At 33.3% G+C, this 12,180-nt stretch overlaps 1 protein-coding gene across 1 annotated transcript; it reads left to right on the top strand.

Annotated features, from left to right (window-relative positions):
• On the top strand, window positions 690-7,225 carry LOC109356595 (alanine aminotransferase 2, mitochondrial-like). Its single transcript, XM_019599993.1, has 15 exons — window positions 690-879; window positions 1,697-1,747; window positions 2,010-2,060; window positions 2,946-3,011; window positions 3,095-3,156; window positions 3,598-3,676; window positions 3,766-3,870; window positions 3,977-4,087; window positions 4,375-4,512; window positions 4,621-4,695; window positions 4,915-5,035; window positions 5,144-5,298; window positions 5,731-5,805; window positions 6,235-6,438; window positions 6,871-7,225. The coding sequence occupies exons 1-15, from the start codon at window positions 820-822 to the stop codon at window positions 6,985-6,987; spliced, it is 1,470 nt and encodes a 489-aa protein (XP_019455538.1). The 5' UTR covers window positions 690-819; the 3' UTR covers window positions 6,988-7,225.

Below are 12,180 nucleotides of genomic sequence, written 5' to 3' on the forward strand. Positions count from 1 at the left end.
TTCCCCACATTGATATCTTTAAACTTTTTTTAAATACTATAGTAATAGAAAACTAATAATGAATTTGATAGACTTTTAGCTTTGAACTCAATGGTACACTAAAAGTAAAATAATGAATTTCATGCTAGATTTTCCAACATATTATCAAATTTGGTTTCAAAATTTCCATATTTGATTACATATTAATACTTAAAATATATTAGAAAGAGAATAAGTAATAAATAATTTTGAATGATACATTTTGTTGGGTAGAATGAACCATACATTTAATAAATACTAATTTCTCAGCCTTTATTGAACGATGAGATGAAAATTTCATAAACTGTGGGCTGAACTGTTTTGGATAGAATTGACGTGGAGAAGTGGTGGACAAAAAGATACAGAAATGTATACTCCATCTCAATCATGTCCTTTCTTTCCACCGTACAAAAAAAGTAAAATGATATATAGTTTTTTATAGATATGAGTATTTACCATGACAATATAATATTACTCCTTAAAAAAAACCTCATTTAATATTCAGTTTTTTTTAGTGATTTTTAAGAGTATAATATATGAGGTTAGTGAAGTGTTATAAAATCTTGCAATTATAGAATAATCTAAATGATAATAATTCCATTCATGATAGTATTGGTAATAGAAAAAGGTTACTTTATTAATCCAAACTTGACAAATAAGGTGCACACAGATTCTGCCATATTTTCAATTTAAACCCTTCATTTCTTGTATAATAATCTGAATCACCATTCATAACATTCTTCTCTCTGCTCACCCTGATCACACTATCGTTTCTTGTCTTCTTCTGCTGCTCCTTTTCCAATGGGTTCTTACTCTTCTGATTCATCCTTCCCTGTCACCGCTAGTAACATCAATCCCAAGGTTTATTTCTCTTTCCATTGCTACCCAGATTTTTATTTTTTATTCTTTTATTCTCATGTGTGCTAAAGTTGAAAGCTTTGAATGGTCCTGCATATGGGTTTGCTTTTGCTTCTTCTTTCTTATTGGTGTTTGTCATGTGTAATTTGGAAAATGATATATCATTTTATGTAAAGTGAATGATTGTTTTACAAGTAACATGTATCACTCTGTTGTAGATATGATGATTTAGGAGGAGAATATAACATTACTCGTGTAATTTTTTGGTTTAGAGTGACATTAATTTCTCTCATTATTTGGAAATCAATGTCTGACGTGTTTAAATCACCATTGTTTTTTGGGTTGCAAGTATTGATCAATTTTGTTATTGATCTGTGACTGAAGTTTCAGGTTTCACTTTGTTTTTCTTCTATGTTGATTTTCTCTCTAGTTGTGTGGCTGAGTTTTTTCCACTCATCAGTGGAGTATTGTGAAAGATTAATAGCTCATTTTTCTTGTATTATACTCCATTTAGTCTTTTTTGTACGAGTTCTGCCTACAACATTGAGATCAGTACAGTAATTGTAGCAAAGAATTGATTCTTATATTACTTCCAAATAGAGGCAAGTTTAACATATAGAAATGGTTGGCTAGTTTAAGCTTGATACTAGACTTAAATATTGAACTATTTGTTTATGGGATTGCCTTTTGCATTTGCCCCACATTTGTTTTTTTTACACTCAAGTTAGATATGCTATCACTGGTTTATATATTATTCACTTGCTTATTTGAAACTTATTCAGTTGTTTATTTGAAACTAAGTTTTTTCTCCTTTCTCTAGGTTGTGAAGTGTGAGTATGCTGTTCGAGGAGAGATTGTCACACTTGCCCAGGTACTGTGATTTTACATTTTAGAATTTGATCATTCATTGTAATAGTATCTTGTCTCAGCATATTCCAAGATAGGAACAGTTTATAATAACTATGAAACAATTGCTGCAATGTTCTTCTGGGACTAACATTTATAATACTGCTTTTACTGGAATATAGCTTAAAAGTGCTGTTTTTGCTGTTTAAAATCTGAAATGGATCTCTTCAGAACTTGTATTGGCAATTATTATAATATTTTCACCTTACAATTCCTTAATGCTGCAGAAATTGCAAGAAAGTTTGAATGCAAATCCAGGCTCTCATCCATTTGACGAGGTACGTTTTTTTTCTTCAAATTCATATCTTCTGGAGTATAGTTTTGGGTTTCTGATTCTTAGTATGACTACTAAAGCAAAGCTCGGTACTACGAAGCGTACCATATGCGAGGTCTAGGGATGAGTCTGGTCCACCAAGTGGGTCTATAATAGGCACTTAGGCAGCCTTAAGTTGCATTAGCAAAGTGCTGTTTCCATGACTTGAACTTGTGGTCTTTGGGTCACATGGTGACAATTCTAACCACTGCGCCAAGTCTTTTCTTCTGTGATTCATTATTTATTTTAACCCTTGATTCTTTGGATCTGGTGCATTAATTATGATATATGGATTTGGATCCTCTAAGACATTATTTTTCTGCATCTCTCTAACTTATAATTTCCAAGCATTGGATTCCTCTTCAACAGTTCAGATCTTAAGAAATAAATTAACACCCTGTTTTCATTTTTGTGATCTAAACGGTCAAGGGGAACCCAATGGTTGGAAATTGTGAGCTAGAGAGATGCACATAAATACCAAGTTAGAGGATCTTTTCACCTGCTACAATGATCCCTTTAATCATAAGATTGTTTGAAATGAACCTTGGGGTTTTGTTTGAAAAACTGATCAACGAAAACAACCAACTGAGCAGGATAGATTTCTTATCCTTTGGCTTCAAAATTCACTTTAAGAATGGCATGAGCAAAATATAAGATTCACTTTACATTTGGTTTCCTTTTCTTTTTCAACTGCCTTCTCCTGAAGGTTAAGGGGAAGGTCTATCTTAATTTCTCACACCGCCTCTAAGTTTTGATGAATATATTCATGAGGCATTCTGCAGTTTTAACTAACGGTATTGTTTTTCTACTCTCTTTTTTTGTATCTCACTTCTCTTTTGTCTGAAAATAGATACTCTACTGCAACATTGGAAATCCGCAATCTCTTGGCCAGAAGCCAATAACTTTTTTCCGTGAGGTTTGTTTCTTATAATTCTGTGGTGAAACAGAACAAATTTGATAAAATTAAGCAAATGCTTATTCTTACCTCATTTCTGCCAGGTTCTTGCATTATCTGACCATCCTGATATTTTGGATAGAGCTGAAACACAGGGTTTATTCAGGTACCGAGGAAAATATAAAACCAAGTGGCATCTAGATAGCTAATCATAGTGTAACAGCAAATTGACTTGAAGCTTTTCTTAATAGACCAACTGTATTGGAGCTAAAATCATATACCAACAGTAAGCTAACAGTTTCATGGCTGCTGCTAGTAAAACTCTAGGAATATCAGTTTCAGACTTTTAAAATTTATTTTTGGCTTTCATTAAACCATGTGAGCATAGCATTAAGACAAAAATATTTGCGTGGATGGATGCATTGAATGTGTCAATTTTTTAGTCCCTTGTCTTTTTGTAATCTGCAATATATCCTGTGAAACAGAGTAAAAGTTGCTTTTGTCACTGATGGTTTGATCTTAAGAGTCTCTAAGTTGTAGATTCTAATATTTCTTTTTTACCGATCTATTTATTTTTTCCCCGTGGTTTCCGTTTGACATATTGCAGTGCTGACTCAATAAAGCGAGCTCAGACTATTTTGGGTCAGATTCCTGGGAGAGCAACTGGCGCTTACAGTCATAGTCAGGTATTCACTGGCTTATCTAATTTGTCTTGTTTCTTTCTTTATTGTACATGAGGTAGGGAATGAAATTGTTGTTATTATTCCCGTACCAGGGTGTTAAGGGCCTGCGTGATGCAATAGCTGCTGGAATTGAAGCCCGTGATGGCTTTCCTGCTGACCCCAATGACATTTTCTTGACAGATGGTGCAAGCCCAGCGGTGACTCTCTACTTCACTTTTGATATTTTCTTGTTTTTGTTTTAAATGCTGAGTGTTGAGAGTTTTATCCAAATATGTTTTAAGACTATCATTTCTCTATTTTCAGGTACATACGATGATGCAATTACTCATAAGATCGGAAAATGATGGTATTTTGTGTCCCATCCCCCAGTACCCTCTGTACTCTGCCTCAATTGCCCTCCATGGTGGCACATTGGTAACGTTTTCTCTAAGCTCTAAATGCATAATTTAATCTAGGTCACTATTTAGATGCACTCAATTGTGAAATATATAGCAGGGTACAGGCAATATTTGAGAATACAAATCCTGAAAATGGTCTATATAACTTAGCATATCTATGTGCTTTTTGGTAATGAAGAAAAAACTTATGTGCTTGATTGGCTAGGAATCACTTGAAATTTTGACAACTTGAAGTTGGACTATCTTGTTATGATACTTGAACATCGGTTGGAAATCAGTTTAACTTTGATGTTTTATCTGAAGGTACCTTACTATCTTGATGAAGCAAGTGGTTGGGGGTTGGAACTATCTGAAGTCAAGAAGCAATTGGAGGATGCCAAGTCCAAGGGCATCAGTGTTAGGGCTTTGGTTGTTATAAATCCCGGCAACCCAACTGGACAGGTGATCTGCGAAGAACAACATAGTTGTAATATAAGACAGTGCTTACTACTTAGAGTGTGATGCTAAGCTGTTTTAATTGTATAACATGGAATTTTGTTGTACCTTCAGGTTCTTTCTGAAGAAAACCAGCGTGAAATAGTGAAATTTTGCAAACAAGAAGGCCTTGTTCTTTTGGCTGATGAGGTAAGTGGGCCGTTTTTAAAAATCTTATATATCCAATCAAATTGATGTTAAACAAGTTAAGTTAATAAACTTGGAAGTTTAAGTTATTGAATTTCATATGAACCTTTCACTAATGTCAAAGTACAAGATTCAGTTTCACAATATATGAGTGTGGAACTGTTGTTTTATTGAACTTATATAGCACAATTCAATTACTGATGCATGAAATTCAATTCGTAGGTATATCAAGAAAATGTGTATGTTCCTGAGAAGAAATTTCACTCGTTCAAGAAGGTATCTCGTTCTCTGGAATATGGTGAGAGTGATATCACACTAGTATCTTTTCAATCTATATCCAAGGGTAAGTTGATTCGCAATTAATTCAATATTTAGGATAACAAGAGAGAATAAATTGTTATGTCTATATGTGATCCATACTGAAGGAAGATGCCTTTCTCTTTGGCTTCAGGCTATCATGGGGAATGTGGGAAGCGAGGAGGTTATATGGAAGTGACTGGTTTTTCTGCTGAAGTGAGGGAGCAGGTATACAAGTTGGCATCGGTGAATCTTTGTTCGAATATCTCTGGTCAAATTCTATCAAGCTTGGTCATGAGTCCACCACAGGTTATTTCTTTGCCTCTTAATGTCAAATTTCTTTTATAGGAATGATTCTGTACTTCGAGAATATAAAGAACATTTAACATAATACTCACCATTGTAAGATGGGTAATGAGTAAGGCAAATTCTGACAATAATGAATTTACTCTTAAATGTCCTCACAACACCATATTTTGGAACATTGGTATCCTATGCCTTTGGCTTGTTAAAAGTAAACTAAACCTAGAATCCCTCTAGAAATTTATTTACAAATCAGAAAGTTGATTCTGTGAAATAATAAAGCACATTGTTAGTGATAGCCCCCATTAGTATTTACAAAAAGTGAGGGGCATGGGGTTTGTATAAAGAAATCAGCATTTCACTCATTTTTATCACTAGTATGATACTAAGGACATTATCTCATTTAACATTCAGTGAATTCAATGGATATGTCTGCAGGTTGGAGATGAGTCCTATGAGTTATACAAGGCTGAGAAGGATGCAATTTTATCTTCCCTTACTAGGCGTGCAAAGGTTAGTTACAACAACAACAACCAAACCTTTATCCCATTAGGTGGGGTCGGCTACATGGATTGAACAATATCATAATGTTTTATCATAAATTATGTTCAATAACAAAGCATTGATATTTAAAGCCTTTAATCATTCTCCTATGGTTTTTCTTGAAGTTTTCCACTGTTAGATGAGTACTGTTCTAGAATATTTCTAAGTCTCCCTTCTTTAACCTCAATGGCAATCTAGATTAGCTTAATTTAGTTTACTTTTTTTTGTTCATAAACTCTATCACAGTTCATTTTAATGGAATTCTCCTACACTACAAAGTAACCACCAAAGGTCCAAACCTACATAAGCATTTTCAAAATTTGCTATTCCTATTCCCACTATGACTGAAACCCTTTACCAATACTAGTGCTTACTCTTTTCATTGTTTATTTGACACAGGCACTTGAAGATGCATTGAACAAATTAGAGGGTGTGTCATGCAACAAAGCAGAAGGGGCAATGTATTTGTTTCCCCGCATTCGCCTGCCGGAAAAGGCAATCAAAGCAGCTGAAGCTGTAAACAAAGCTCCTGATGCCTTCTACTGTGCACGTCTCCTGAATGCTACCGGAGTAGTTGTTGTCCCTGGTTCTGGTTTTGGACAGGTTAGTTTATATACTGATTTGTAGTAAATGTCTTCTATCTTTAATTTTATACATAATTTATTTTCTGAGTGGACTACAACTCTACGAGAGTGAACCTCGGCACAACCGTAAGACTATTGCTTACTGATCAAGAGTTCATGGGTTGAAATCCTAGATATAATCTATCTGCTTATGAGATAAGACTATGTATATCTACTCACTCCAGACCCTACTAGGTGGGGGCCTCGTGCACAAGATTGTTGCTCAGTGATTATAATGTCACATGTTCAAATCCTAGAAACTGTTTCTCAGCTTACAAAGATAAGGCTGAGCATATCTACTTTCCACAGACCCCACTAAGTAGGAGCCTTGTGCACTTGACTGCCTTGGTTGATTTTTTCCATCCCCGTGGTTATTATCGACTGATTTGTATATTGTATTGTGTCTTGCAAGGTTCCTGGTACCTGGCATTTTAGGTGCACCATCCTTCCCCAGGAGGAGAAAATTCCAGCTATCGTTTCCCGCTTGACGGCATTCCATGAAAAATTCATTGATGAGTTTCGTGACTGAGCACTCTTAGTTCTGAGTTTTTCTCATCCCTATTTAAGGGTAGCCTATTGAGGTTTGACATGGATTTTGTGGTTAAAAAAACTGGCCCCTCCTTTGTTTTCTTAGGATGAATAATTCTGCTGTTAATTCAAGTTACATTTTGAATATGCAGACTTGAAAAGATAATTTCTAACTCTTTTATTTTACTTCTATGATGTAAGATGAGTTTGGTAATAATCATTTTCTGGTTCTTAATAAATTAAACATTTGTAGTCAAACTGCCAACTAATAAATATTTGATAATTGTCCATGGTAGAATATCGTAATGTAAACAAATTATTTGGATTTAGAAGTATTTAATTTTAGATAAAAATTACTTTTATACTTTTCTGTTTGACCTGAAAAATTATTTATATGATGGAGGTTGACATCAAATGATTTGCAATATAATGTCCTGTCAGTTGAAATCAAATTATTCTAACAAGGCAACTGTTTCAGCAAATAAATAAGCAATGAACAAAACAATAACAAAAGCTGTCATTTCCACCTGATTACAATGCAAACGTTTATGTATTTCAAATGAAATAGTCAAACTTTCACCGACTGGTCGTAGCTAATGAATCTTGCTTGTGAACTACTATATAATTTATTTATGCAGCCATGCATATAAATATGTTTAAGTCATTTTCTTTTATTCAAATCAGTTTGTTTAGAGGTGAATAAGTTTTTTTTTGGTATATAGAGTAGAATGAGTTTGATAACGTAGTAAAACTTAATGTGATACTTAAGATAGGAGGTTTTCTCATTTAATAGTGAGTGTATTAGGTTGAGCTTTCTCATGTATTGAAGTCTTAGCAATTAGTGTTTTAATTGAAAGTAGAAAATCCTATCACATAAATGGTCATCTATTATGGTAAAAATTTTAAACTTACTCCCCATCCTAGTCACTAATTCTAGGGAAATTCAATAGTTTGAATTAGTGAGTAAATCTATATCATTATATGTCCATAAAATTGATGGCTAGCATGTAGAGTGAGTCTAAAAACTACACTCTTAGAGTAAGTGGATCCTCACTCTAAGATATATTACCGAATATTATGGATGACAAAAATATTCGCCTCATGAGTACCCGCTAAAATACTCGTGCGGACATCCGTAAATAGTGCAAGTAGGGGTACGGAAAACACTACACGTGTCCATTTCGCCCCATTGCCATCTCTACTGAATACTGATAGATGAGTGAAACTGCAAAAAAAGAAAGGACTTCCATTAGACTAGTGTCAATAGAGTTAAAGTTATGATGGACATCGGTCACAACAATGTAGGAATCTCACATTGAGTAACATAATAAACTCTAGTACTTGCCATGAGATTCTATCACCTAATTGTCAACTCAATGTGGTACTGGCCATGAGGTGCCTTGCCACATAATTTCAAACTATATTTGCAGGAGACCTTATCACCTAATTGCAAACTCAATATAGTGATTGCAATATAGGCTCCTCCACCTGGTTGTAGATTAGTGGCTCTCAATGAAAACGCTAATGTTAAGGTTGAGAAAGACTTCAAGTCTTATAAGTAGAAAAATAGGTAAGAATTTGCCCCTTAGAATCATCTTCTTGACTTTATTAGTGAAGGTTTTAGACCAAAAAGTTTACACAAGCTATCATATGAGTCCACCAGTTTAATGGTTGGTGTCAAATTAATGGTGTAAAGTATTTTTAGGTGTATGTTGTTGAGGAGTTACGTGTGAATGGTTCAAATGTTGCATGCGTCATTGCGTGTGAAGAAGGTTCAAATAGTGAAGAAGACATGTGTGATTATTAGTTAGCTGAAACTAGAACAATAATAATGTGACAGTAATATTACACCAAAGTGTAAAATCTGAAGCAAAGCAAAAGGTCCTGCATTTTGATAAAGTAACTTCAAATGGAAAGTGACTCTTACTTGTGCCCTCATAACAGACACAAGTTTTAGTCCTGCATGAAAAGCAAAGGTCTTTTAAACTTTAAAGTTCAATGCAGCCAAATTTAACTATACTCTTGTCTGTTTGGAAGTGAATTGCTATGGTCATGTAATCTCATGACTGAGAAATCTGAAAAGTAAGGATACCCTTTACTATTTACTTGCCAATTTTGTATATATTGGATCTCCTAATCCAAATACAAAAGGACACAAGAATGGGAACAAGTGAGAAAAAACAAAAAAACTATATCACTTTCTAATTGTAATTTTCAGGTTTCAGTACTGTTGTGCAGTCTGAGTTAGATATGATGTACCTTGCTTGTATCAATATCCAAGTACTCTGAGTTAGATATGCTGTACTTTGCTTGGATTTATCCTTTTGAGTTTAGAATTGAGCATTGAATTGAGGCTTAAAATTAAAATATGGTCTTGGAATTGTAATTTTCATATTTGAAAATGAAATTGGAATTAGAATCATATATTCTTTGCATGGTTTTTAACACAATTCCACAATTAAAGTGCTTTCCATGCACAAAAAGACAACACAAACAAAATAATATAGCACAATTGCACCAATGTTATCACCATCACTGCCCAATTTAGACTTCTAACTCTTCATATTCTTTGCACAAATCACAGTTTATAATTATGAGCCAATTCCAATTTTAACAGAAATGGAATTATGAAACAACCCTAGATGGCTTTGAGTTTTCAAACATTTCTTATAATTAAAAAATGTTTCTTTCCAAAGATATTAAAGTGGGGTGGGGGAGTTATTCTAGGATTTTGTTTGCAGGCTCAAAATACTCATCAAATATTTCCCAGTTATGTTTAATGATAGTTGTTATTGAAAGGGAAGCAACCACATGAACTGTGTCTTGTAAAATGTGTGTTATGCTTGTGAATCATCTTTTGAGCTTGTTCAGTGGCCTTTTGGATTTGCTCCAAGTGTTGTTGTCTAGCATTTGTTCTCCATTCCTCAGCTTTTCTGTGAACTATTGACATTCTCTTCATCAACTTCTCTTCCAAGTTTGATCTCATCTTTTGTATCTTCACCTAAACCATTTAAAATTAGAAATGCTTAGTTTCCACTAAAAAAGGGTATGCTTAGTTTCAATGACATGCTTCAGTTGAAACTTGCATGATAATCTGCAATATTCTATAACAGATATTGTTTTCAATGGTTGAGAACTTTAGAAGCATTCATAATAAGTTAAGCACTTTATAAGTTTTCAATTTGAATTATGTTAGTATATTATTATTATGGGATGAATAGGATGGTAGATTGATATTCCCTATTAGTAGAATCCATTATACAGCTGTCAAATTTTTAACCTAGTATGGAAAATAAGAAATAATGCTTCTTTTACAACCTGTACAAACAGTACATATCCTCCATATAAATGTTCAGCTTTTAAGTGTCAAATCAATGTAGGGTGAAGTGTGATCATGTGGCTATATAATATGTAAATAAATGAAGGAAAGAAAGCACATTATTTACACACAATTTTCGCATATTTCTCACATAAAATCTATCATAAACATCCTGAACTTAATTGCAATTCTTTGATTGTTTTAAGTTATAATTTTGATGTTTTTAACTTTTCTATCCCTAAATCTTTTGATGTTTTATAAATTCAATATACATTTTAACTTTTTTCTATGATATCCTTATTTATCTCTTTATTTCCTTTTAATTTAGTTTTCAATGTGAATTAAATGAAGTTATTTTAATCAAATGGCATCAAAGTTCTATATCATTCAATAATTTCTTAAACTATTTAATAATCTTAAACATAAAAAAAGATATGGAATGAAGTTTGAATATTCAACTTCGAACATGGATTAAAGAAATTAAGGACTACTATATATATATAAGTTATCTACCCAACCCAGATGTTCCATACTTTTCACGAACTTCTAAATATAATAATGATCACATGTGCTTCCTAATACTACAATATAGGAACATTATGACTTGATTGTTTTTCTTTCAGTTTCTTAATATTACTAGGGAAGAATGATTATAAAGATGTATTTGATTGAGGAGGACTCAGAAGTGGGATTGGTCAAGAAAACAATAATGGGAATGTGTTCATAAGTTGGGGTGATTAGAAGAAATGGACCAAAAACATGGCTGACAAAGCATTTGATTGTAGTCAAAAGTTCATACCAGGAACTAATGTATAAAAGTTGTGAAATGCTAGTTTCACATTTTTATAAAATACATAACCATCTATCATATGAGTCCACCAGTTTAATGGTTGGTGTCAAATTAATGGTGTAAAGTATTTTTAGGTGTATGTTGTTGAGGAGTTACGTGTGAATGGTTCAAATGTTGCATGCGTCATTGCGTGTGAAGAAGGTTCAAATAGTGAAGAAGACATGTGTGATTATTAGTTAGCTGAAACTAGAACAATAATAATGTGACAGTAATATTACACCAAAGTGTAAAATCTGAAGCAAAGCAAAAGGTCCTGCATTTTGATAAAGTAACTTCAAATGGAAAGTGACTCTTACTTGTGCCCTCATAACAGACACAAGTTTTAGTCCTGCATGAAAAGCAAAGGTCTTTTAAACTTTAAAGTTCAATGCAGCCAAATTTAACTATACTCTTGTCTGTTTGGAAGTGAATTGCTATGGTCATGTAATCTCATGACTGAGAAATCTGAAAAGTAAGGATACCCTTTACTATTTACTTGCCAATTTTGTATATATTGGATCTCCTAATCCAAATACAAAAGGACACAAGAATGGGAACAAGTGAGAAAAAACAAAAAAACTATATCACTTTCTAATTGTAATTTTCAGGTTTCAGTACTGTTGTGCAGTCTGAGTTAGATATGATGTACCTTGCTTGTATCAATATCCAAGTACTCTGAGTTAGATATGCTGTACTTTGCTTGGATTTATCCTTTTGAGTTTAGAATTGAGCATTGAATTGAGGCTTAAAATTAAAATATGGTCTTGGAATTGTAATTTTCATATTTGAAAATGAAATTGGAATTAGAATCATATATTCTTTGCATGGTTTTTAACACAATTCCACAATTAAAGTGCTTTCCATGCACAAAAAGACAACACAAACAAAATAATATAGCACAATTGCACCAATGTTATCACCATCACTGCCCAATTTAGACTTCTAACTCTTCATATTCTTTGCACAAATCACAGTTTATAATTATGAGCCAATTCCAATTTTAACAGAAATGGAATTATGAAACAACCCTAGATGGCTTTGAGTTT

This window comes from Lupinus angustifolius, chromosome LG09 (assembly GCF_001865875.1).
Source record: "Lupinus angustifolius cultivar Tanjil chromosome LG09, LupAngTanjil_v1.0, whole genome shotgun sequence".
NCBI lineage: Eukaryota > Viridiplantae > Streptophyta > Magnoliopsida > Fabales > Fabaceae > Lupinus > Lupinus angustifolius.